Raw genomic sequence first — 26,371 nt, forward strand, 5'->3', positions numbered from 1 at the left:
GCGCAGGCGGTGCGACAGCCGAGAAGGTCCCCTCCCCAGTGGGTGGCGGGCCTCGAACGAAGATGGCGGCGGGGGAGGCGAAGTCGGTGTTGTTCGTGTGCCTGGGTGAGCGGGGCGAGGGGAGAGGCGGGCCTTCTCCCGTCCTCCTCCCGCCGCCCTTTGGGCGGGGGTGTAGGGAGCACGCTGAGGTGGGGGCTGCTGCCGCGGGAGCGGTCCTGCCGGCGGCGTTGCGGGTAGGCCGCCCCCCGCAGGCGTGCCGCCCGAGGGTGGCTCTGCGGATGGCTGCCTTCTCGGGGAGGGCCGGAGTAGTAGCTGCTAACGGAGGCAGAAAGCGGTATCCGTTTCCTTCCCGTTTGTGATAGGTCGGAGTAATTGATAGGAAATAACACGTGAAATTCAGTATTGATAAACGCGAAGGTGATGTGTGGGGAAGAGCGGCTCCTAAATACGCATGAACCAACGCGAGCTCTGAGTTAACCCAAGAGCAGCCCTGCGTGCTGGCTGTGAGTAGCTTTCTGGAACGGGCTGCTCAGTGCTCGGCTTTTAGAGCAGCAAGGAGAGAACGGAGAACCCGTCAGCAAGTGTCCTGACACTGCGTGTCTGCAGCGTGATGGTACCTCCTGGACGGGGTTTGCAGTCTGAGCACCTGACATTAAAAAGGGAGAGAAAACCGTGACAAGAATGACTGAAGTTAGTGGAACAGTCTCTGCAAAAAGAGGGAAGATATGTTAGGACTTTAAGTAAGAAAAAGAACTTGGAGGGTGCAAGTGATTTTGATCTATGAACTTATGGCCATCATGAAAAGGAGTGAAAAGAATAAGACTTTTTTGAAGGGCTACCTAAATGAAGAACTAGGAAACTTTTTTTATTAAGAAGATACTCTGTGTGTTTAAGTTGTGAATCTCATGTCATGAGAAGTCATGGAAAACAGAAGTGTAAATAAGATCAGAAAGGGTTTGGATGTTTTCCTGAAGCTTAAGACAATTGATTACTGATAAGCAAGATGATTTTCCGCTTCTTTACAACCAACAAATTGCTAACCTGACTACATGGATTACAGGGCCGTGCCCCATTTTGTACATGCTGTCTCTAAACATCTGCTTCTGCTCCCTTTTGGGGATAACAAGTTAGATGGCTCTTTGCTCTAATCTAGGAGGGCTTTTAACATTATCTGCCTCCTAGCCCTTCTCATCTTCCTATGTGCTGAGAGTTGATCCCTGTGAATCCCTGGCATTTTGCCAGTTTTGTTACAAAACCAGTGGTTAATATATTGAGGTTTTTTTTTGCTGTAATAGGAGAAATGCAGATTAACTGAATAGCAAAACAAGAGTTTAGTTTTGTGAAATATGTTCTGATGTTTACCTTAGAGTAAAATCAACCCCTAATAATAATTTAGGGAAAACGTTCTGTAGTAAGGGGTTATCAGTCGCTGTATGTTTGGGAGCCAGTGGCCTAGACAAACATTTTTGTATAAAAACATCTAATTAATATGCATCCTTCTTTCCAAACACTCTGTTCTAAAGGCAGTAGTAATCTTCAAGAAATGCTTCATATGTATCTATGGGTCTGTAAGCCCACGATGGTGATCTGCACTGTAACAAGATCCTAATCCAGTTGAGTCTATGAGGAACTGTTATTAGTGGAAGATAATATAATCATTTAAGTATGGAGTGAAAATATTAAGCTTGAGGAAGGGGTTTACAAGTCAGGACTGATGTTGATGGGATGGATTTTTTTAAAACGAATGTTGTAAATACCTTTTAAATTTCCTCTTCTGTGTTACTGGGTTATAAAAAAATAGCCATAATGGTATGTGGCATTTGACATAGAATCTAATTGATGTGACAAGCACTTCTTTTTTCCAGTCAAATATATACTCTTTTCAGTTAAGTTTTGAAGGCAGCTTGTTTCTTCTTCCTGGTTTTAAGTTTGCTTAATTTTTTTTCTTAGGCTTGAAGAGTGATACTTATGCCTTAATAGATTTTTTTTTTTCCTCCTAAATTTTATTGGAAATAATACCTATGGTTATTGCTGAAGAGAGTACTAAAGAGATTTCTAGAACTGCGTTTATCTGTAGTATTCTGTGCTGATTAATGAATCGTAGAATCATAGCATGGTTTGGGTTGGAAGGGACCTTAAAGAAGCACATCAATTGTGAAGTATGCCACGTTCAGTGAGAGCACATCACCGAAAGTACAAGCCTTCATGAAAAAATACATTTTCTTTCTACCTTATTTTGAAAGAAACCTATTACTGAAATATCTACTGACTGTGTTCTTTGTAATGAGATAAGCAGATACTCATTACACAACAAAATACATTAATGATAAGGGTTCCTCTTCACTGAGAAATGAATGAAGCACCCAGCAACATACATAATTACAGTATATGAAAAGGCACTGAGAAAGAATTTTTTTTTTTTCATTTAAGGCAAAGAAATAATCAAAACTGGAGGTGAACTGAGACGCAGTTTGCTCTTTTTACACTTATGTCGCTCATGTAATTAATGGTTGAGCTCCAGAAATGAACTTAATATGATGCTGTGTTATATAAGTCAGCGTCTTTCTCTCTGATGACTTGTCCACTATAACATAACAAGCTGCACGGGCATCTTAGACCAGGCACTGGCTTACTGATCTCCATGTATGGAGGAACAGTTGTAAGAGAGGTGAACACCAAGGAAAGTGGTTTTGGCTGGGTCCTCAGAAAATTGATGCTTGTTGTGAACCACTGAATATGAGTGTTGCCATCAGAGGTCTAGGCTGCATAAAATAATTTCTAAAATGACAATTCCTGTATTGGGTATGAGGAAATTAGGTTACAGTTACGGAGATTTGAGTTTCCTGGTTCGGTTGTCACAATCCATTATATGCGTTTAGATATAGCCAAATACAAGGCTTCATGGGACAAAATGCCATTTATAGCTGCCGAATGGGAAAGCAATAGCTTGGATAAGACACTGAAGAAGTCATGGAAAACAGCTGCTGTAATGAGGGTTCTTAGCAAGCTGACAAAAAGAACTAATGACATTTTTTGGATAAAGAAGAGAATGTTAGATAAATGTAAGGAAAGTACCTTGCTTCTGTGCAGCATTGGTAAGATAGCTGTAAGAATACAATGCCTTATTTAATCTGTGTTTCAGAATAATGCAGAAGTACTAGAGAGTTAAAAGCATGGTTGTAAAAGCGATCTTGGAATTGGAAAATAAGATTAAGATGTACGCTTAAAAATGTTAAGAGTCTGGAGTCTGATTGTTGTGAGTAGGTGCTTATGTGTTGAAAACTTATTTTTACTGGGGAACCTTTAGGTTGCTGATAAAAGCAGAATGTTCCAGTAACTGATAACTCAGTATAATTAATCTTGCTGCAGGGAAAGATATTTAAAATGTGAACATTCAGCTAATTAGTTGATGGTTTGACTGTCATGAATCCTGGTGAGTCGTATTGCTGTTGGCATTGATTACATCGACTAAGCCTTGACTGGCTAGGGACTTTGAAAACTAGTGCTCCTGTAGACGTCCCTATTTAGAGATCTTGAGCCAAAATTGAGTTCTGCTTAGATATATGTATACACACACACACATATGCTAAGATTTGACTTCTGAGAGAAATCCCACTGTGTGTTGGTAGCGGGGGAAGGTGTTGAAGTTAGATGATGTCATTTAGATAGATATATACTTAAGTGTTTCAGATAAAGAGTGTAAGTATTCAATTAAATTGACTGTGAATGGAAAGGCCAGGGAATCTGGACGAAAATCAGAGCCTTGAATGGTTCCTTACAAAGCTAATTGAATGCTGGGTGCGACGAGATAGACTTAACTGGAAAGAACTAGGAATCACAGTGAAGTTCAGACAGGAGTTTTGAGTACAGAATGGAATAGAGTGAGTAGTAAGTTTTAAGCACTTGCTCATGAAGGGGACTTGATGGATGGTGCTAATGATACTGGAAAACAGTATTACAGTCACTCAAATGAACTGACCATGCATGGAAAGATAAGCAGAGTTAAAAACAGGTTTTTAAATGTGAGAGGATGAAAGCTAGTAAAACTTCTGGTACATACAACTGACAGGAAAAAAAAAAAAAAAAAAGGAAGAAGATAAAAGAATCTGTCTGCATTTGGGGAAGGTCTGAAAGAGTTAGAGAGCTGAATAAGGAACAATGAAGATACAAAAACGATTGAGAGAATAGATGATTAGATCAACAGTACCTAGAGATGAGCTATGGACCTGAGCATGAAATGGATTCAAGTTGTCTTTTCTGTCAGTAGAAGCAGTGATTCCATTTCTATATGGGAATGGATCAAAGATTAATGCAGAGACTGGAGTAAGAACTCAAAAAATTAAGCATTGTCTTGGATAACTGTCAGTGCAGTCCTTGTTCCTAGAAAATGAGTGAGAAAGCGTGACTCTGTAAAAGTGATCAACAAATGGTTTCAGTACTGATTCTGTGATTGAAATTTAAGTCTTTTATCCTTGAAACATATTTGGAGATATTTGTAGATTTATTTCAGTGGGCAGAATCTGGGTACCTAGTTTTCTATGATTAAAAATGTCACTACAACTTAAACAGCTTGAAATTTAAAAAATGAAGGGGAAAGATGGATGTTATCTTCTACGTAAAAAGAGCATGATCAGATCAGTCAGAAATACGACAAAGGAGAAAGGAACACCAGAGGAGGATAGGTAGCAAAGATAAGGTTTAGATAACATTTAAGGAAAATATGCTTCAAGTCCAAGGAGGAAGGTAATCTCCCTATGAATCTTTTTGTGATATTTCCCCCTTCACTCCCCTATTATGTCTGTCAATCCATAACTTAGGAAATACAGTGCATCTGTGAGGAACCTCAACAAAGCCGAGAAAGACACACGTGGGATGCAAGACTGGATATGAAATGGATAGAAACTATAGTGGGAAAGGGATGATGACTGGAAAACAAGGACTGAAGTTTGCATGTGTCAGTGAGATAAGATAGGGCTTTTACATTAATGATGTGATGAACAATAACAGTTGTAAGGAGTAGCATGGGTAAACATGGATGAAAATAATATTGCAGAGTATGCGGAGAAAAGAGCTTCTGTTAAGTCAGTTCTGGTATTCTGTCCATAGTCACCAAAAATAGATTTGAATGGTGATTGCAGTTCCGTAGTAGTGTTAATTCCTCCGGTAATATCTGAAATGTGTCATCATGGAAGACATTAATTTTTAAGTCACAAACTAGGTTACATGTTTGTTTCAAAAAGAATATAACTGCAGTTTCTAGTTATTGCTAGAAGTAGTAGTTACTATATTTAATCAGTCAGTGATCATGGTGCCATTCATGATGATATTTGATATGATATTTATGGCATTTGTTTTAAGTAGTGAGCAGGTTATAGAAGAGTGAAAATTTGGAACTAGTCATTCAATCCAGGTAAAACAGAAGGTTAAACTAATAGAAAAAGCCACGAAGGATTTATTTAAAAAGTACCATTTTGAAATTCTGGGACCTAGTTAATGAATTAGTAGGACCAATAGTATTAATCATTGCTTATTAGTGAGATTTTGAGTGTAGTAATGAAACTTACTGTTCACACACAGTTGTGTGGGATCGTTCATACAGAGGAAAAATACTGTACAGGAAGAACTGTATGGCCTCAACAGCTGGTGTAACGGAAACAGAATTTGATATGTAGAAAGAAGACTTAAAGGTCACCTGTTTGAAGTAACAGCGAAAGAGAGGGAATGAACAAATTAGAAGTAGCGGATTATGATTGCAAATGTGATACTCCTGAAGGAGTCACATGTGATTGTAGAAGTTATCTCAGGTTATTTTCAAAAGAGCTAAATAAATATTTCAGACTCTTTTTTTTCTTTTATAAAACAAATTGGTAAAAAATTTTCCTGCAGTGTAGTCTGTGGTTTTATTTGTCAGTATTCAAGAAAAATAAATCCAAACTAGAACAAGTTCAGAGTTGGCTTAACTGGAGTGATTAGATAAGGGTCAGTTAATTTCATTAGGAGACTTAGAGCTTGGTTTGTTTAGTTTAGCACAGCTATGTGTGCTGGTTTTGGCTGGGATACAGTTAATTTTCCTCATAGTAGCTAGTATGGAGCTATGTTTTGGATTTGTGCTGAGGACAGTGTTGATAATGCAGAGATGTTTTTGTTTCTGCTGAGCAGTGCTTACACAAGAGTCAAGGCCTTTTGCGCTCCTCAAACCACCCCACCAGCCAGAAGGCTAGGGGTGCACAAGGAGTTGGGAGGGGACACAGCTGGGACAGCTGACCCCAACTGACCAAAGGGATATCCCACACCATATGACGTCGTGCTCAGCATATAAAGCTGAGGGAAGAAGGAGGAAGTGGGGAACGTTCGGAATGATGGCGTTTGTCTTCCCAGGTCACTGTTACGTGTGATAGAGCCCTGCTGCCCTGGGGATGGCTGAACATCTGCCTGACAATGGGAAGGAGTGAATGAATTCCTTGCTTTGCTTTGCTTGTGTGTTCAGCTTTTGCTTTACCTATTAAACTGTCTTTAACTGAACCCATGACTTTTCTCACTTTTACGCTTCCAATTCTCTCCCCCATCTCACTGGGAGGGGGGGAGTGAGCGAGGAGCTCTGTGGTGCTTAGTTGACAGTTGGGGTTAAACCATGACACTATGCTTGACAAGGGTTCTGTATCTGTTGAAGGAAAGAAAGGTTTTTAAGATAGAGAGTGATGTTAACCACGATCAGATGAGCATAGACTTCCAAGAATAAATATTAAGTGGAAATTGGAAGGTTTCTGGCTACCACAGGAAATGAGTATCTGGAATAGCCTTTTAAGATAGATGATGATGCTTAAAAGAGAGCTTGATGTGTTTGTGAGAGAAGTGATGCTGTATACGGCTGCAATATCAAAGGATTGGGCTCATTGGTTCTGAAGGTTCTTTTCTGTCTTATGTTGTATGTTACCATGTTCTGTTTCCTATTAAAATTGTATTATTTAATGTTTAACTCAATTAAAGAAGTGAGATTTAGTTTTTAATTTATTACCGTAATCTTTAACATTTTTATAATTAATAAGTACTAACGTGTTTTCTTACTTACTTTATAAATATAACCAACTTTTTCTGACTTTATTTTTCTTCCAAGACTGATTTAGTTTCTCTGCTTGGAATAAACCAGGTCAAACAAAGGAAATAGTATGCTTTTTCCTCAAAGAAGATCTACTGCCATCAAAATTCACTTAATGTTTCAGCAAGATCAGTTCCTCAGTAGTTAGGCAGTTCTGTTTGCCCATTTAGTGATCTGATGTTCTTTAAAACTTTGACAACAAATTTGTATTACTTCAGTGGTTCACTTTCCACTTTGTTTTTTTTATAGTTGGCATGATTGACAGCAAGTTATTAAATGCCCAGATCATAGCACCTTCTTTCTCTTTAGCACTGAAGTATCTACCTTGGTATTTTGTTTGAAAATATAGGCATGAAAATGGGGCTAAGTGCCTGACCTGAAAATTTCTTTTTGCTGCCAGAAATTTAGCTTTGTTCATGGGCATTTATTTTTTTTTTTAATGTTTGAGATTTGGAAAGAATTTAATCAGTAGTAGAAGAGTTATTTATTTAAAGGTATAGAAATGAGTGTTGCCATTTGTGATATTTTATACTTACCTGCTCGAAAGTTAGAGATGAGCAAAGTCATACATTCTCTTTGATGGAAAGTGAAGAATTGTGTGATTTATTATGCATCTGTGTGGTGTATCAAATATTATGAATATCCATCTAGTTACTCAGAATTTCTGAAGGATGAAAAGGTAGAAAGAATTCAAGTAATAGTTGAATAGACTTTATTGTTGTTGAGACTTTTCACTCTTTTTCAAAGAATATGTATTTTTGCATGCACGTTTGAAGGTCTGCCTTAGCTGGTTAACTTAGTTACAGCTTCAGCAGTGGAGCTAAAATGCTATAGATCCATTATTTCAGGTTTTAGCATGGCACTATTTCATTGTTGAGATAGGTTCTTATTGAAAATAAGGTCATATCCAGCTTTTCAACCACCAGTACCCCGAGGTCGTTGTCTGCAGGTCTGCTCTCAATCCCTTCATCCCACAGGCTGTATTGATAGTGGAGATTGCCCCAACCCAGGTGCAGGACTCTGGGTTTCCACCTTTGCAGAATCTCTTGGGTTATAATAACATAAGCAATCCACATTCTACCTAAGTAAATAAAAATCTTTAATCTGATCTGTGCTGACAAATCCACACAATTATTGATTTTTTTGGTTTTAATCATCTGACGTTTCACTTTAATCTCCTGTTTCTATAGGAAACATTTGTCGCTCTCCAATAGCTGAAGCAGTTTTTAGAAAACTTGTAACCGATGAAAAAGTCGAAAATAAGGTAAGCTCTTTATTTCTGTTCCTGTCTAAGAAATAATTGTCTTGTAGCCAGTTAGTGGAAACATAAGCAGTGAGAAAGGAAACTTAAAAATATAAATTTGTTTTTCTGTAGTGGAGGATAGACAGTGCAGCGACATCTACCTATGAAATAGGAAGCCCTCCCGACTATCGAGGACAGAATTGCATGAAGAAGCATGGCATTACCATGAATCATATTGCCAGGCAGGTACTATACTTTAATTTTCTTTAAATATGTGTGTGTATTTGTTTTGTTGTTACAGTGGATGACAGACAGTGCTGCTGTTTCAGACTGGAACGTGGGGCGCTCCCCAGATGCAAGGGCTTTAAGCTGTCTAAGAAATCATGGCATTGAGACAGCACATAAAGCACGGCAGGTAGAAGAGAGTATATTTTCTTTCTTACCCATGATATTTTTTTTGCCCTAACCATTACAATCACAGAAGTCATTTGACCAATGCATGGTTAAGCATCAAGTGATAAATACTATATGCAGTTTTTCAGAGGACTCCAAAGTGGCCTAACTCTTCTAGTTGAGGTTAGTGAGTTTCTTGTTATTAAGCTTCATTGGACGTATAACTAGGAGGCATTGGAGCAGCTTCTGCATTGTAGAAAAATCCTGCCTTCAAATGTTTAGTATTTTGCGCATTTTTCTGAAACATTTTTTTAATACTTTTTAAAAATGGATTTACTCTAGTAATCTGTGATGCTTCTTTCAGCAAGGAAGTGTATTTTTATTTAGCAGGTCCAAAAAGAAGTAGAATACCTGTTCACCCATCACAAAAAGCTTCTCTCTCTCATGAAGATCTTTTAAAAAAAATTAGAGTGCTAAATTAGAACAAAGGCGCTCAAACCTAAGATTAGTAGCATGGTTGATGGTAACTTCAGAGGAAAACGTACCCTTGAAGCATTCTTAAGTCAAAGACAGGTTTGTCACTTAGTGAAATCCTCTGAGTTTTACCAAAAGTGATCTCAGTTTTCATTAACAAAAGAATGTGTTATTTCCATGCTGCATTCCAGAGAGATCGGAAATAAATGTGTCTGCATCTATTTAAATCATTCAAACACTCAAATAAATGCACATAACTTACTTCAGTTAACTATTCTCTGGATATAAGATATTCCTTCAGGGCTTGACCTTTACTTAGCTTGAGTTATGTCACTAGTTCTTGTACTGACAAAAAGATCAAGTAGTCTTGTTATTATCTTCCATTTCTGTTCCCTTCAGAATTTTGTTAGACCTTACTGAGGTCATATTTACTTTCTTCACTTTCAAAGACTACACGTTTAGGTTTTAACTTTTTAAAATAAATTCCCTCAATTAGTCAGTTGCCCTCTGCTGACCTCTCCTGCTGCTTATCTCCGTTATATAACAAGACAAACAGGATTGAGCACAATATCGTTTCAGATTTTCAGTGTTTTACTATTAGAATAATTACTAGGAAAAGTCTGTTGTGATCTTTTCCTGTTACAAGTTCTGGATTTACTATTTGCCTGTGCTTACAAACAGCATTATTTATAATTATACAAACTAAATGGTACTGAAACTAATCAGTCAGTGTTTCAGTCACAGTAGTGTAACATGTTTGTATTCTTAAAAGATAAGCCTTGGAAACTTGAGAACTGTTCTTGGGTATTACTAGAGTGGTTTATGAGCAGTGAAACTAAAGCAAAGCATCCAAAACCAGTTGATCCTCTGCCTTGAAACAAATCTATATATCCTCCTTTGGCAGAGAGGGAATGAAAACACTTTAATGAAGACATTTGCTTATACATTCTGGCAAATGAAGAGATGTTTAAAGCAGAAGAGCCTAAAATGTTACATATACAGGGAGAGAAAATTAACAGGAATGAGACAATAAAATGAAGGACTAACTGGATGAAAATTTGTCTAAAGCATCCCAGTACAAGCAGTTTCTTTTATAAAGAAAGTTTTCAAATCCCTGAACTACAGGTAACTGTTCATTTTGCACTGATGTTAACTATAACTTCAATGTTTTTTTTCAAACTTCTGTCAAATGGTCTCTGCTGATTCTCTAAACCTTGGACCTGATATGGTCTTGTAGTATTTCTGGAAAGAGAGGGGCTAGCAGTGTAGAATAGGACTTTTCAGAGTGCTCAGGTTAGTACAACTGGAGGTGTATTTGTTTCACTATTAAGAGGCAAACTCAAGGATAGAATTTTGTGTATGACTTGTTTCAGAACAGTTTTAAGAAAGATTTAATACAGAAGCTGCAGAAATAGGAGGGATTTATCTTCTGTTGCCTTCAAAATACTGTCATAAGATGACTACCTCATGCAATTATCCTCTTCACTCCTGTGGAAAACTGTTACCCACCCAGTGAAAGGCATTTTCTTTCATGTAATTTTGTGCATAATTTTGATAATCATGGAGTGTATCTTTTTTTATTCAAAACTGACATAAATGCTACAAGAATGTTTTATGTAAGAGAGAATGTTAAATTGGTTACATCCTACTGTAGTATACAGTGATTGTTTAAGTGAATTTTAAGTGAAAAGTGAAGTATAAAATGAATGTGTATATGTATAAAAGAGTTTGTTAACAGTTTAGTTGATTGTAGGTTGCTCTGTGTTTATGTATGCATTGAAATTCTCAGCTCTTAGTCTTCATGCACAAAACAGATAGGTATTAATCAGTTTCACTTTTATTCATGCTGAGGCCAAAATTGATTGCTATATGACTCATACTGTGCATTTGCCTTAAACATGAAATTGAGATTAGAGGAAGGTTGTATTAAACACTGTTTCCCAACTGGATAAATTTGAGGACTATTGCCTCTCTTTGGTTTTTAGACAGAGAAAAGGAGATTTCCTTTCTGTAAACAAAGGGAAATGTTTAACAAATACATTGGAATGATGATGTGTTTCTCCATTGATGGTCTTTAATAATGGTTATATGCATTTTTTTTAATGTAAAGTTATTGTTGTCTGTGTAGTTCCATCCAAAGTTGGCTACTTGAGCTCTCAACTACTCTTCTCAAAATGTACATAAATTTTTATGCCCTCAATTTCTTCCCCCAAAATACTAGTTTCCATAGTTTTGAGGAATATCTTCAGTTCACTGGAGTTTGCTCAACTAAGCTTTTTGTATCTGATATTACTGTAGGGCTTAAGAGCACAAGCCGACCAATAATCTTGTTTTTAGGGCTGCATTAGCAACTGTGTTAGTGTTGGTTCATAGGGTAATAACTGTCAAGTTCTCAAGTATACAGAGGGTGTGGGAAGTGCGGCAGGTGTGTTTTTCCTTTTCACTGTTTTTTATTGTATTCTTACATATGTCTGTACTACAAAGAAATCTGTGCCCACCTATTTTCATAGGGGCCAATGTTTAGCTGTGTAGAGCAATCAGAAGCAGCTTGTAGAGGTACTGCTTAGAGTTGCCAGGAAAACAGAGCTATTTCCACTGCAAAAATATTTTCATAGGTCAAAGGCACTGCATGAACACAGCAAATATTTTTACAGTGAAAATAAACAAGTCTGCATTAGTTTTCACTATTAACCCTTTCTTTTGAACTTGCCAAACCACTCTCTATTATCTACCGGCAGTCCTGGTTAACTGGAGAAGTTCCAGCTGACTGGAAATTAGCAAACGTAACGCCCATCTACAAGAAGGGTCAGAAGGACGATCCAGGGAACTATAGGCCTGTCAGCCTGACCTCGGTGCCAGGCAAGGTGATGGAACAGATCATCCTGAGTGCCATTACACGGCACATGCAGGACAATTGGGGCATCGGGGCCAGCCAACATGGATTCATGAAAGGCAGGTCCTGCTTGACCAACCGGGTCTCCTTCTATGACCAAGTGACCCGCTTAGTAGATGAGGGCAGGGCTGTGGATGTAGGACATCTAGACTTCAGTAAGGCATTCGACACTGTCTCCCACAGCATCCTCCTAGACAAACTGGCTGCCCGGGGCTTGGATGGGTGGACTCTTCGATGGGTTAAAAACTGGCTGGATGGCCGAGCCCAGAGAGTGGTGGTGAATGGGGCAAAGTCCAGCTGGCGGCCGGTCACTAGCGGTGTTCCCCAGGGCTCAGTTCTGGGACCGGTGCTGTTCAATATCTTTATAGAAGATCTAGATGTAGGGATTGAGTGCACCCTCAGTAAATTTGCAGATGACACCAAACTGGGTGGCAGTGTCGATCTGCTGGAGGGTAGGAAGGCCCTTCAGAGGGATTTGGACAGGTTAGATAGATGGGGCGAGACCAACGGCATGAGGTTCAACAAGAACAATTGCTAGGTCTTACACTTGGGCCACAACAACCCCATGCAGCTCTACAGGCTGGGGGAAGAGTGGTTAGAAAGCGGCCCGGTGGAAAGAGACCTGGGGGTGCAGATCGACAGCCGGCTAAACATGAGCCAGCAGTGTGCCCAGGTGGCCAAGAAGGCCAATGGCATCCTGGCCTCTATTAGGAATAGCGTAGCCAGCCGGTCTAGGGAAGTGATCGTCCCTCTCTACTCGGCACTGGTGAGGACGCATCTTGAGTACTGTGTCCAGTTCTGGGCCTTGCACTTCAAGAAAGATGTTGAGGTGTTGGAGCGAGTCCAGAGGAAGGCAACCAAGCTGGTGAAGGGTCTGGAGGGTCTGACCTACGAGGAACGGCTGAGGGAGCTGGGGTTGTTTAGCCTGGAGAAGAGGAGGCTCCGAGGTGATCTTATTGCAGTCTACAACTACCTGAAGGGAGGTTGTAGTGAAGTGGGAGTTGGCCTCTTCTCCCGGGCAACTAGCGATAGGACAAGAGGACACAGCCTCAAGCTTCGCCAGGGGAGGTTCAGGTTGGACATCAGGAAGAATTTCTTTTCAGAAAGGGTTATTAGACATTGGAATGGGCTGCCCAGGGAGGTGGTGGAGTCACCATCTCTGGATGTGTTTAAGAAAAGACTGGACATGGCACTTAGTGCCATGGTCTAGTTGACAGGGTGGTGTCAGGGCAACGGTTGGACTCGATGATCCCTGAGGTCTCTTCCAACCTGGTTGATTCTGTGATTCTTTTAAAATGTTCCCCCCACACCTCACCTCTTCAATTCTCCTTGTGTGGAATGTTTCATTTATGGCTTTAGTCTGGTGATAATTTCTGTAGGTCTTTTCTTACTCCCTGTTATGGGAGCTTAATCAGTATCTATTTGCTGTTTGCACAAAAAATAAGTGGTTTTTTTACCATCTAAACTTTTTTTTTAATATGTAAATAATTTTTACAAGTTAAAACTCTGACATCACAGAATGTTAGGGATTGGAAGGGACCTAGAAAGATCATCTAGTCCAGTCCCCCTGCTGGAGCAGGATTACCTAGACCATATCACACAGGAACGCGTCCAGGCGGGTTTTGAATGTCTCCAGAGAAGGAGACTCCACAACCTCTCTGGGCAGCCTGTTCCAGTGTTCAGTTATCCTCACTGTAAAGAAGTTTTTCCTCCTATTTCTGTGGAACCTCCTGTGTTCCAGCTTGCACCCATTGCCCGTTGTCCTGTCAATGGATGTCACTGAGAAGAGCCTGTCTCCATTATTATAGGATAATGTGTTTTGCCTTTTTGTCTGTTCACTTGTTTACTCACTTCTCTAGCCCATTCTTCCCAGAGACACCTGCCAGAAAAACCTGTACGAACAAACTTTCCAGGTTTCTTGGTTATGATTCTACGCATAGGACTATGTGTGAAATGCAGTCTTAATGTGAACTCATTATAGATTTTATTCTATTTATTCATCCTCAGTATGGACGCTTGGTTCAGATATCTTATACTAGCATACTGTGCATTGTGGGCATGGTCTGGGAAGATTTTACCCTGAGCTAAGGCTTAAATGTAAACTAAAATATAATTATACTGGTACAAATGTGCAGCCATCTTTATGCCAATACAAATAACATTAGTACTTAAGTTAGTGGTTTATCTGCAGTGGTTGCCTACCTGACTCTGAACTTGGATCTCTGAATTTAGTTAATATTCATGTTTAGGAGTCAGTAAACTACAGGAAAGAAAAAGAACAGATGGTATGATGGTAGGAAGATGTACAATAGATCCCAGATTTTTTCATGTAATACCATAAATTTTGTGAACTTACATGGCCTAAAATACTGTTAATGCTTTTGTTTTTTAGAGATTATAACTCATACCATCATACTTCAGCTTTGAATTTCACTTGATATCTTTTCCTGTGTAGTGACAAATTTCTAGATTGGACGTATTGCAACTGATTTCAGGGTACCTGCATTTTTATTTTCTTGTCAAGAAGGTAATTTGCCTACATTTTTATTGCATGGCTTCCACGACTGGAGACCTGCTTCAGTTTTAGTGATTGGAAAGCATTAGAAATGTCACTTGTAATGATGTTCTAAGTTGATGCATGAGATGTTTAAAAAAAAAAAAAAGTATTGGTAAAATAGGTGACTTGTTTTTTTTGTGGAAAACTTGCAGAAATTGATAAATAATCATGGTAGAGTATATTTAAATTGCCTTAATTTATTGTAAAAGTTGATGAAGGTACACAGTTTTATTCTTTGCATCTGTGTCTCTTAATAAATCAGAACTACAAAATTTGAAAATACTTCCCTTCCCCTTTTTATAAATCAAATACAGTTTGTAGGCTAAAGCACATATTTTTAATTCTAGGTTACTAAAGATGATTTCCAGACCTTTGATTATATACTTTGTATGGATGAGAGCAATCTAAGGTAATGTATGAAGCTGTGGAACAAATTCATATTGATTACTTGTAGTGATGTCTCATAAGTCACTTTGAAGACAGATGTCATGTTTTACTACTTAGCTTGTCTTGGGGTTTTTTTGGTTTTGAGGTTTTTTTGTGTGTGTGTGTGAGTGATGTCCTAATAGATGGATTCTTCACTTCTAATAAGCTTAATGAGCTAGAACTCAATGGTTTATTTGTGTGATACATGCCACTCAAGGATTAAGGACAGGGAAATTTAGTATACTTTGTGCTATAGATGTGCAGCTGATGCTTATATAGTTAAGAATGAGGACGTACTGTCTTGAGTAAAGTGATCTGTTTTTCTAATTGCATGGGATCTAAAAGACACTGTGGAAACTTGGAAGGGATTAAATATGGTGTGAGTTTTTTTTCTTTTTTCTTTAATAGCCATAGAGTAAGCTCTGAAATAAGTAAGGTGGTTAGCTGGGGGGGATCTTGTTTGTTAGTGTTATCCATGTTCTAATTAAGTGCGTCTTTGAGACAATTTATGCTTTAGAAAGATTTGGTTAAGTAGCTGCTTAGTGTGAACATTTGGATATTATTAGCAGAATTTCTACTTAATTACATACCTATTGATGATTGGGGTTAAGGGGCTGAGCTTTAACAAACTACAAGTGTTAAAGTGCTTGTAAGGACTATTACTTGTAAAGTTAGTTTAAAAAAACCAACCGAACAAAAAAACCAGCCCAAAACCACCACAACCACCAACAAAACAAACCCCAAATAAAACCCTATTAGTAGCACGTAAAGACTTTTAGAAGCGGCACCACTTAACTGAAATAAGTATCTTCTTGTTGAATTTTCTAGAATGTGTTGCATGACCTCTCTTACATAGCTTGCATGAATGAAGGGTGTATAACAGTTGGCTTGATTGCAGCCTGTCAGGCAAAGATGTGACTAGGCTTACTTCTGTTTTCACTTGAATTCTTAAATGGAAACTTACTTCTGTATTAACAATGTATATGATATGAGCTGTAGAGCAGAAGAAACGTCACAACTGTAACAGGGATATTACTACTGCTACACTTAAGTTTCACCTTAAACTTGCACCCAGTTTAACCATTTTCCATGGGAATACCTATTCGTAGCACTAGGAGGGCCTGTCATATCAGAAAAGGAAGATTTGGGACATCCCTTTTCCTCAGTACCTGGCCCTCTCCTGTTCGTTAAGTGGTATGCCAAAAGCCTTGAAGGAAATGGTTAGACTTTTTTTTAATAGAAGGCTAGAGAATTTATTGAAAATCTGTAAATTCAAGCAATAACTTCTTAGTTGATAGAGGACTCCTGATTTTTCTTCACAGAAAAACAGTATTGTGGTTTCAGTGCTACTTCTAAACTCTCGGAAATTAATTTCTTAATCAAAATTAATTAATAATTAGAATTTAATGTCTTAAAACTGATTATGCTTATGACTGTAAGTATTTACAGGGTTTTTTGCCTTTTTTTTTTTTTAAATGCGGGGTAGGTAAAATGATTTGGTATGGAGATGTGAAATATTAAAAGAATTTAATATGTTCTGGCTGTTCAGCATTGTGAAAATCATGGTACTGAGCTGCTTTTAGTCTGAAGATGACGAGAGGTACATTTTAACTGCATTCGGGATAATGAAGGGCCATTTGTAAGTAGATGGGGAAAAATACCATCTCAAAACCAGTATGTTTGATCAGTGGGAGGCAATGTAGAAGAAAGGATGTGACAACTGATGAAATGTTATAGTATGTCAAAGGGAAGACGGGTCTTTCTCACTGATTTACCATTTTCTGTTAACTGAATGTAGTAGGACTTCATATGAGTTAGAGGCAGTATTGAGAGAACTTGCAGCATACCAATTGAAAACACTGGTATTGAACAGATGGGAGAATCTTACTCATACTTCTGGAAAAATACTTAGATAATTTTCATTATTTTTGTTCAATATAAACTAAAGGTGGATATTGAAAGTACTAATGATTGATTTGAGGAAGAAGTTGATGAACTTAACTGCTGCAAAGTCCTGTTAAGCTTTTGGTCGAGTGCCTGACTGCTTTTTTATGCTCTGAATTAAGTTTACTTATATGTCCTCCATACTCAATTAAAAAAAACCCACACAACAAGAAACAAATGAAAACCAGCAGTGGCATAGAAAGTCCACAGAACTGACTTGCGTCCAGATGCATATTATTTTCCTGTGTTCTCTAGAAATGGTCATGAGCATCTCATGCTGATGCCAAAACTTCTGAAGAAAAGATTTAATGGGAAAATTTTATTTTCTCTTTTACAGAGATCTGAAAAGGAAAAGCAACCAAGTGAAAGACTGCAAGGCCAAAATTGAACTCCTTGGAACTTATGATCCACAGAAACAACTTATCATTGAAGATCCGTACTATGTATGTGTAAGAAATTCTTGTGGTGGCTTGATTAAAAATTGTGTGTGTATAGTATATAATCTTTCCATATCCCACAGTTGACATATGAGAACATATGTAAACATACATAAAATATGTGTAAACATATTTTTTTAAAGCGATGTAACAAACCAATATAAATTATTGGGATAAGAAAGGAAAACATGCCTTTATGCTTATAACAATTACTTAAATTTAAATAATGCAATGCACCTGTACTTTCAATATTGGGTGAAGCTCTGGTCAGCTTCCTTGCAAAGAAGATGTAATCATGAGAGACAGAGACAAAGACATGGACAGAGATGGTCAAAGAAGTTGAGTAATACCAGCCAAGAGCAACCAATTAGATTAAGGCTCTTCAGTTTAGGAAAGAGAAGTGAATGAAGATGCAGTAGAGTTCTATAAAGTCTTGATATCATGGGAAAAGGTGAATAAGGAATTGCTATTCATTACCCAAGAAGTAGAGAATATCATATGGCATTAGTGGGAAGCAGGTGCAAAACAAAAAGAAGCATTTTTTTTTTTTCCCCACGCAGTGCTTCATTAAACTGCAACTCAACATGGTTACTGTGAATGTAAAGAAAAAAAGAAAATGCTTATAAGGGCTCAAAAAGTGAGTGGAAGAAATATGTAAAGGAAAATTCATCCAGGACTGTTGAGTACAAAGTCACAGTGTTTGGCTGCAGAAATTCCTGAGCTGCAGGTAGTTAAAATTAGGCAGAAATATGCAAAGACAATCACCAAGTATTTGTGCTGTTCTGATTCTTCCCTAATGTCAGTTACTTGCCATTACTGACAGCGGGGAGACTAGTTTGCAAAAATTTTTTGTTTGAGCCAGTATTGCTATTCTTATGTTCTTTTTTCCTCTGTTCTTTTCTAGGGGAATGAAGAGGACTTTGAAACTGTTTACGAGCAGTGCGTTAGATGCTGTAAAGCATTTTTGGAGAAGTCTCATTAATGCTTCATCATTCTATTTCTAAAAGAAAATAATTAGCTTATCCTGAAACATGTAAAGCTTATTTGATTGATGTGTTTCAATTGTAAAATTACATCTCAGTAGGTTCAAAACTTTTTCAGTTTAATTTTATATTTCAGCTTTTCTGTCACCTAATTAAAAAATATAGAAAAGTTTGAATTGGATTAGATAATCAACCATTTTGTCACACATCAAAGTAATAATAAAGTATATAATTCAGAATAAATTTATCTGTAAACTCTTCCAGTGCTTTTTCACAAGCACTGTAAAAGTAACATCTTGCTTCTTTATGTGCTATATTAACTAAACTGAGATTTTCTCATTGTGCCCTTAGTGACTTAATTTAAATCAACTTTCAATGGGAGTATGCGAGATAAGTTCATGTACGGTAACTTAGGCATGCCATCCTAGAATCATTAGACAGCCTTTGGACTGAAGCTGTTTCGTATTGAGCCTGCTAGACTAAAAGAACTGCCTGCCCCCAGACAAACATTGCTCTTAGCACTATTTCAAAGCAAGCAAAACCACTGTGTGTCATCAGGATCGTGTGAAAATGGGGTTTTGTATTAGTTTAAATGCTCAGTTATTCAAAGAAGAAACAATTCTTGTTCTAGTACGTTTTTGTACTAAGTAAGATGAAGTCAGTTCAGAAATAGTGACTGATGTTAATAGGACTTTTCTGGCTAGTCTCTTTGGTCTTGTGGTCTATTCCTAGCACACTGATACAAGTACATGTAACATAGCATTTACTTGGAGGACAAAACAGGTCAGCTTAAAAGCCTAAATGTGAAATGTACATTTTGTATCTCATAGTAGTAGATACTCAAATCCATCCAATACAATCAATGAGAAATTTGCTATAATCCCAGTTCCTATGTGTGTGTCAGACAATATTTTCAGATTTACTCAGCAGAATGGATAGCCTGTCAAAAGTGTTCTCTGAGAGTATAGTTCAGCTTGAAGACAGTCCATCTGTAATATAATAAAAAGTTAACAGAAGGCCACTAAGTAGAAGGTTGTGCTCTTCGACAAAAATCGAATGCTTTGTAAAAATCCATGCCTGTTTGTCTGAACATGACTTTTCATTTCTGCCTTAGAAATGTAAATGTACTGACATCAGTAATGTAACTGATACCATGATAATTCTCCTGTTTTGAGTAATACCAGCATTGGTAGAGTAATACCAACACTGGTATGAACTAGCATTACCACATGATTTGTAAAACTGGATCTGTAAAACGTGCTTTCTTATTTATTTAGCCTTGTTTTTGCCTCGGTCTGCCTTCCAAGCTAGTAGCCTCTGTATTTGTCACCCACTCTCCCTTCTGGGAGAGGGATGCATTTCGATAGAGGACCCTGTTATTTCTGGGGAGGAAAGAATCCTGGTGTTGCTCTGCGTGTGCTGTGGTCTGCACAACGGAGATTAAGTTTCCTGGGACTGTTGCTGTAGTGTTAGTGAGGTTTCTGTTTTGTGCTAAAATTTCAGTCAGACATAAAACTTAAGAACCTGCTTACAAAAGGCAAGTGGTAGATGGAACACTTAAATACAGAAATCAGGATCTTTATGCATTATTGCATTACCAATAGTTTTGACTTTTAAAGGACAAACTAGGGATTTGCAAGTTAATAGCTATTTCACTTCAGGGACAAAGAGTTATATATATATTTGAGGTCAGATCAAGCACTGACTCTGGAAAAAATTATTTTCCTTTTCTTTTATGAATGCTTTGACAAAATAAATGAGGGAAAATAATGGGCAGTTAGGGACAAACCATCTTAAATGTGGTTTTATGCACTGACCTCAGAAGTGGAAGTATTTAGGCGTAATCTAATGTTACTCTCTGCCAGAATGACCATTTAAAATATTCCAGTGAAAGTAAAATAACTCGGAAGATTGAGAACGTGGTCGTTTGTGCTTTCCCATTCATGGCTGAGTAGGAGTTGAACCTATAGTTTCCTACATATTAAAGTTAAGATTTAAAAGTCTTAAATCTTTATCTTTGAGCTGCTGGGCTAACAGAAAGGAGATAAAAGGGTACAGTTGTTTACCTTCACTAGGCTTAGGAATCTTCCTGTAAAATGGTACTAAGTCAAAACTATTAAGTTCAGTTCAGATTTTAAAAGTTTCAGCCTTGAGGTATATTTTCAGCGAGTCATCTGTTGGCTAAATAATTCACTAGCCCTACTAGGAGGAAAAAGCTGATTGATTGATTTTATCCTTAGTGGGTTTCTTTTGGAGGAGGGGAAGGAGAGCACCATGGCATTTTAAAAGAGCTTGTAGAATACGAGAATATGGAACAGGAATTGCTTTCAGGAAGGCCAGTTGCACAGTACTGTTATTTGGGTTCCAAGAGAAACAGTAAACATAGGATCAATACACAAATCGTGTGTCATACAGCTGACTAAGCTCTTACAGGTTTAAAATACCACTCATGAAAAATGTAATGTTGAATGAAACAATACCCAACTAACCATGGCTTGTTTTAGTTTAGGTAGTAACCTTATACTTAAGACTAAATTAAAAAAAAACACTATAGTATAATTGTATCTTCTGTCAAAGCATGCTGACTACCTCTAAATCTAGAGGAAACTTCCATGGGATTAATTTATTTATATTCATTTATTAAATCATTAAATAAATTACTATTTTCCTTTTATAAGGACATTTTCTAGAAAGTGTTTATTTAACCAGATTTCAGGTGTCCTACTACAAAAAGAAAGATTTATACTAATTTAAACTCCCATGTTAAGTAATATGCTGTGATCTGATCTTAGTGGAACCACAGGGAAGCACAGTTCCACCCACATTTACTGCAGATGAGCAGCTAAGTGAACCCTGCAGCAGTAGATTCCTTTAACTACCAGTTTTTTGGTGTGCGTGTATTGCTTCTGTTGAGAAATGAAACTTTAGAGATCACTGAAAGCAACTACAAACTATGTACTTCTCCCTTACTAAATACAGCCATGTTCTAGGATGGGATTTTCTGCTTCTGCCATTTTTTTCTTTTTTCTTCTAAAGAGCTAGATGCGGAAGGCTCTTAAGCGTGAATTCAAGAATCCCAGCTCCTAGGTATTTCTCAGGGTGGGGAGGGGTGTGTTTGGTTTTGTTCTTACATTTTGTGGTTTGTATTGAGGATAAAATGGAAGCTAAATGCCAGTATTAAGATAAAAGTACCTGAGGTTCATCTACAGATCATACAAAAATTTTCTTCCCATTTGAACCATTTTATTATGACAACTGGATTTAATATCTGATTTAAGGAAGCAAGAGAAATGCGTATCAAGGCTTTTTGAGTAAGTGTTCACTGACTCCTTAAAAATTTTATGATACTAAAATGATTTATTGGATATATGCTGATTATATTGCCTTGTAGTATCATGAATAGAAAATGGAAAAAAAAACAAAACCCAAACAAAAAAAACAACTGTTTGTCATAAAAAAAGATTCAGATTTATAATACTGTAGAGAATTGGAGCAGCCTGGTCTGGTCATTTTGTGGGACTGGAACACACAGATCTGTCCGTCCTCACAAATCCATAGAGAGTGTCCAAATTACTGGACTTGTCTGAGGTGGGTGTGCCTTTCTTACTCTCGTGAACTCTTCCTGGAAAGAGGTTTAAGTGTGGGTAAGTGATAGTAGCTACTGGAAGATGGCTTGTTTATCTGGATTCAGTGAACAGAAAGCAAACTGAGAACAACTTAATACCAAACACTTTATTACTTATGCTTGTTATTTACAGTATTTACATATTGCACGTTCTCTGGAATGTTTTATACATTTATTATATAAAGTAAATTAATGGCAGCTTGTGTTTGTGTACAAAATCCATGCTCCACTGTCCCAAAAAATATGTCTACTTGGAATTACGTTCCTGTTTGTCATGCGATTTGTACTCCTAGGGTACAATGTGACCCCAATGCCAAGTCTGTTTTAACCAAACTTTTAAAAAATTGCATAAGCATGAAGGATATCGAGTGACCACAACTACTGTGGAGCAGATTTTTAGTAGTTTTAGATATACAAACAAACATTCCTTAAAATTGTAGAATTAAGCAATAAAACATCAATTTTCTTGGTGAAATATTTGTGTTTACATAATTTTTGGCAGCATTACACATCAGTTGTAAAGTGTCTTTTTAAGGATGGAGCATTAAGTACTACTGGCAGTTATGCTACGTAAAGAATGTCAATATGCAAACTGTTGACGACATACAAAATGTATGTTAAAAGAATTGTGGGAAGTAGTCTGTCAATCTGCAAAAATAAATCTCTTGTTCACAATGGAATATGTTATAAAGGTAATAAGTTCTATTTCCCTGTTGGTTTCCAAGGCACTTCTCTTGGTTCTTGGTGTTTCTTTTCATGGTAATAACATCTGGTGGATTAAAAGAAAGAAGAAAATTGCCTTTCATCATTTTTATACTCACACACGTTTATCGTACTGAAAATAGTAAATAAAACTGGAGAATTCAGTAATAACTTCGGAAAGATCCAGTAGTGTATTTCTGATTTAGCTCAATCTAGTTCATATCAGCCTGACTGCTAAATTACTGTTTTGTTTATTAATCAAGGCTGAAATTTTGGAAAGCGTCCTTTTTTGTGCTGGTTCATTTTAGGTAGACAGTTGGAAAATACAGTTCTACCTATTCAAAATGTTCTCATGTTTAGCCTGTTCCTGTGAGTGCGGCTGTGAAGTCAAAATGAATAAGCCTCAAGGATAGTATTAACAGATTGTAAATCTCTGTCTTAATGCCTTGGTGTCAGGAAGCTGTTGATAAGATGTCCAGTAATATAAATCTGTCAAGGTAAAATCTGAAGGATCGAGGAAGGATCTGATGTTTTATTGGGCCCATTAGTGAAGAAATTTGGACTCCCATAAACACGAAACAAATAGAAGTAACTTTCTGAGCTTCAGTCATATAAATATAGCCCCTGCAATGTGCGATGTGCAAACACTGAGGCAACACAAACTGAGTAGGAGCTGCAGTGGTTCAATTTGCTGCCCATTCTATTAACTCTTCCCCGAACGGTTTCTTGGAATGAGATCAAAACCATTTCTATGACACTGGTATCAAAATCACTGATACAAAGTTATAGGTTTCCACATTACTTACATACGTATAGTCTGTACTCTAGAAAGCAGTGGAGGTTTCCACGACCCTTTTCCCCCAAACCTTTAAGCCTTCTGAGAAAAGGTAACCTTCTCTGTGTATACATCTCTAGAAATCCATCCTCTCTCCAGTAACTTCCAAGTTTGTTTTCTGCAACCGCATTTTCTAGACAGGTGACCACTGAAAGCTGCAAGTCTGTCTACCCAGTTTCTAATGCAACCTGTTAATGCCCTTATTTTGAAGTACAAAATGCACTATGTCTTACTAGTCAACAGGAGGTGCACGGGTGAAAGACACCGCTCTTACACTCTTACACGGGAGCAGATTCAGCTGAAGCTTGTGTGTCTCATAGACACCAAAAGTCCATGTGGGAGATAAAAACAGTGGTTCTCTCATACTAGAGTTCTGCTGATGTCATTTTTCACAGTTAAAACTTTCATATTGTCTGTCTGAACATATATAGCTCACTTTCCCGTGATCAGTGTGAACTCTGATATTATGAGTTTCTCTACATTTTCTACTGCGTAAGTATAATTTGTAATAGAATCATTTGAATGCAAAGTCAGTCAGACTTGACATAATCCATTGGAAATCAAGCTATTGGTGCATACAGAAATACTTGTTAGTATTTAAACATATTTAGTTTTGCAATTTTTTTTAAGCTATTAGGAAAGGTAATAATGTTACAGAAAAGCTTAATGTAATTTAGGTTTTTTTTCTGGCTTTGCAGATAGGACAAATAGTTTTTTTTTTTTAAAAAAAATCTCCTTCCTTAGAGGGGAAACTGATGTAAATTTTCCATGTCTTGCATTTTCATGTACCTTATTTTCTGTATGTATGCCCCTACTGTACACTGTTTAAGCTGTGATGTTTAAAAGTGATGTTTAAAAACAAATACACATACTTTTGATCAGTGTGTGGTACAACTGAGAATTTAATAAATAGTTTTTTGCATTACTAACACTAATGGGAATATGCAGCTCACTGCGGGTGAAAAACTAGGAGTGGACAGGATGCTCATTTGTCACCTCATCTATACCTGCTTTTGTGTGGATATCTGATGAAAAGCTGTGGGTCTTAGATTCCCAGTGCTCAGCTACATTGTAGTTTTCTAAATCTCTGGCATTTTCAGAAACCTTTGAAAAGGCCCCAGATTTTTAGCATTGATCAATCTGTTGTGTGCTTTTTTTTTTTTTCCTGTTTCACATAGTCTGTTATATGCATCAGTCTGGGGAAATTGGACTGGAATTTAGCTGAAGGATGGCAGGTAGTCTTAGTGAAGATCCTGCATACTATTTGACTACAGTCTGTGTTGAGAACATGGGTAGCTATACAACTCCTTTCTCTTTGATACTTAGTTCTCCTCTGCTAATGCAAAAAAAAAGAAAAAAAGAAAAAAAACAAAACACAAACCCAGTGTTATGGTTTTGGCTGGGATAGAGTTAATTTTCTTCCTAGTAGCTGGTATAGTGCTGTGTTTTGGATTTAGGATAAGAAAAATGTTGATAACACACTGATGTTTCAGTTGTTGCCAAGCAGCGCTTACACTAACTCAAAGACTTTTCAGTTTCTCACGCTGCCCTGCCAGCCAGTAGGCTGGGGGTGCACAAGGAGTTGGGAGGGGACACAGCCGGGACAGCTGACCCCAGCTGACCAAAGGGATGTCCCACACCATATGACGTCGTGCTGAACATGCTGCACAATAAAACTGGGGGGAGTTGGCCGGGGGCGGCGGTGGCTGCTCAGGGACTGGCCGGGCATCGCTCAGCAGGTGCTGAGCAATTGCATTGTGCATCACTTGTTTTGTATGTTCTTTTATCATTATTATTTTTTTCCCTTCCTTTTCTGTCCTATTAAACTGCCTTTATCTCAACCCACGAGTTTTACCTTTTTTCCCCGATTCTCTCCCCAATCCCACTGCGGGGAGGGGGGGAGTGAGTGAATGGCTGTGTGGTGTTCAGCTGCTGGCCAGGTTAAACCACAACACCCAACCAGCAACATTAGCTGAAACCAACCAAACCATAAAATTGTTCCAATTTTTAAAAGCACAAATGAATGCTATTGTAAAGGCATATTACAGCTTTCCAAATTTGGTTCTAGTCATTATCTGTGCATGATGATAAGAGATAAACTCTGTCAGACAAAGCTAATCTATATAAGAGAAGAATTTAGTGTTATAAGTATCAATATAAACTTTAAAATACTGAGCCGGTAGGATTTTGTAGCAGAACTTCCATGTGCTAACATCAAAAAATTCCTTTCCCGAGTGTGAGCACCCAGGTGGGAGTCTGCTCTAACGTGAGCATCAGATCACAGAGATCCATGCATTGAAGATGATAAAGCTCTTAATGTTACATCTGGTGCTAGCCACAGAGATCCCAGAGTAAGGAAAACTCAGAATTGCCTCTAAATAAAGTTGGACTTTGCCACACTAGTAACCATGTCTACTGGCTGGCTATTTAATTCAAATAAATAGTTCTGAGAAAAGCCTTAAATTAGTTCCCCTGGGAATGACTTCCTGTCACCAAGCAGAGATGACTGAACATGTCATGGGAAGTTGTATATGATGGCTCAGACTATGCTTTCTAGAAAAAAAGGGTCTGTCTTCACTGAATAATATGCAAAACCCACATCTTAATTCCACCTTCACTTCTTTTACGCAATGAAAGTGTCTGATGTTTCTTGAGTGCACTTGATGTTAGTCCGAATAAGAAACTGTGTTGAGAGAAAGCAATTAAGGGCTGTTGTTTCCATTGTTACAAAACACCTGAAGCAAAACTTAAGAGCCCAAATAC

General features: G+C 37.8%; 2 protein-coding genes across 3 annotated transcripts in view; one reads left to right on the top strand and one right to left on the bottom strand.

Annotated features, from left to right (window-relative positions):
• Window positions 1–22,751, top strand: ACP1 (acid phosphatase 1). Of its 2 annotated transcripts, none has more exons than XM_068416581.1 (6): window positions 1–105; window positions 8,287–8,360; window positions 8,472–8,585; window positions 15,004–15,065; window positions 17,364–17,469; window positions 18,368–22,751. In XM_068416581.1, the coding sequence occupies exons 1-6, from the start codon at window positions 63–65 to the stop codon at window positions 18,443–18,445; spliced, it is 477 nt and encodes a 158-aa protein (XP_068272682.1). In that variant the 5' UTR covers window positions 1–62; the 3' UTR covers window positions 18,446–22,751. The 2 variants fall into 2 exon arrangements, with proteins under 2 accessions (XP_068272682.1, XP_068272767.1); XM_068416666.1 differs by lacking the exon at window positions 8,472–8,585 and adding an exon at window positions 8,641–8,754.
• ALKAL2 (ALK and LTK ligand 2) overlaps window positions 22,203–26,371 on the bottom strand; it is a 15,834-nt gene continuing 11,665 nt past the window's right edge. Inside the window, exon 6 of the mRNA XM_068416768.1 lies at window positions 22,203–22,840. The gene's annotated coding sequence lies outside the window, so the exon portion shown is untranslated. The remainder of the gene's footprint in view (window positions 22,841–26,371) is intronic.

This window comes from Nyctibius grandis, chromosome 1, assembly GCF_013368605.1.
Source record: "Nyctibius grandis isolate bNycGra1 chromosome 1, bNycGra1.pri, whole genome shotgun sequence".
In the NCBI taxonomy this organism is placed as follows: domain Eukaryota; kingdom Metazoa; phylum Chordata; class Aves; order Nyctibiiformes; family Nyctibiidae; genus Nyctibius; species Nyctibius grandis.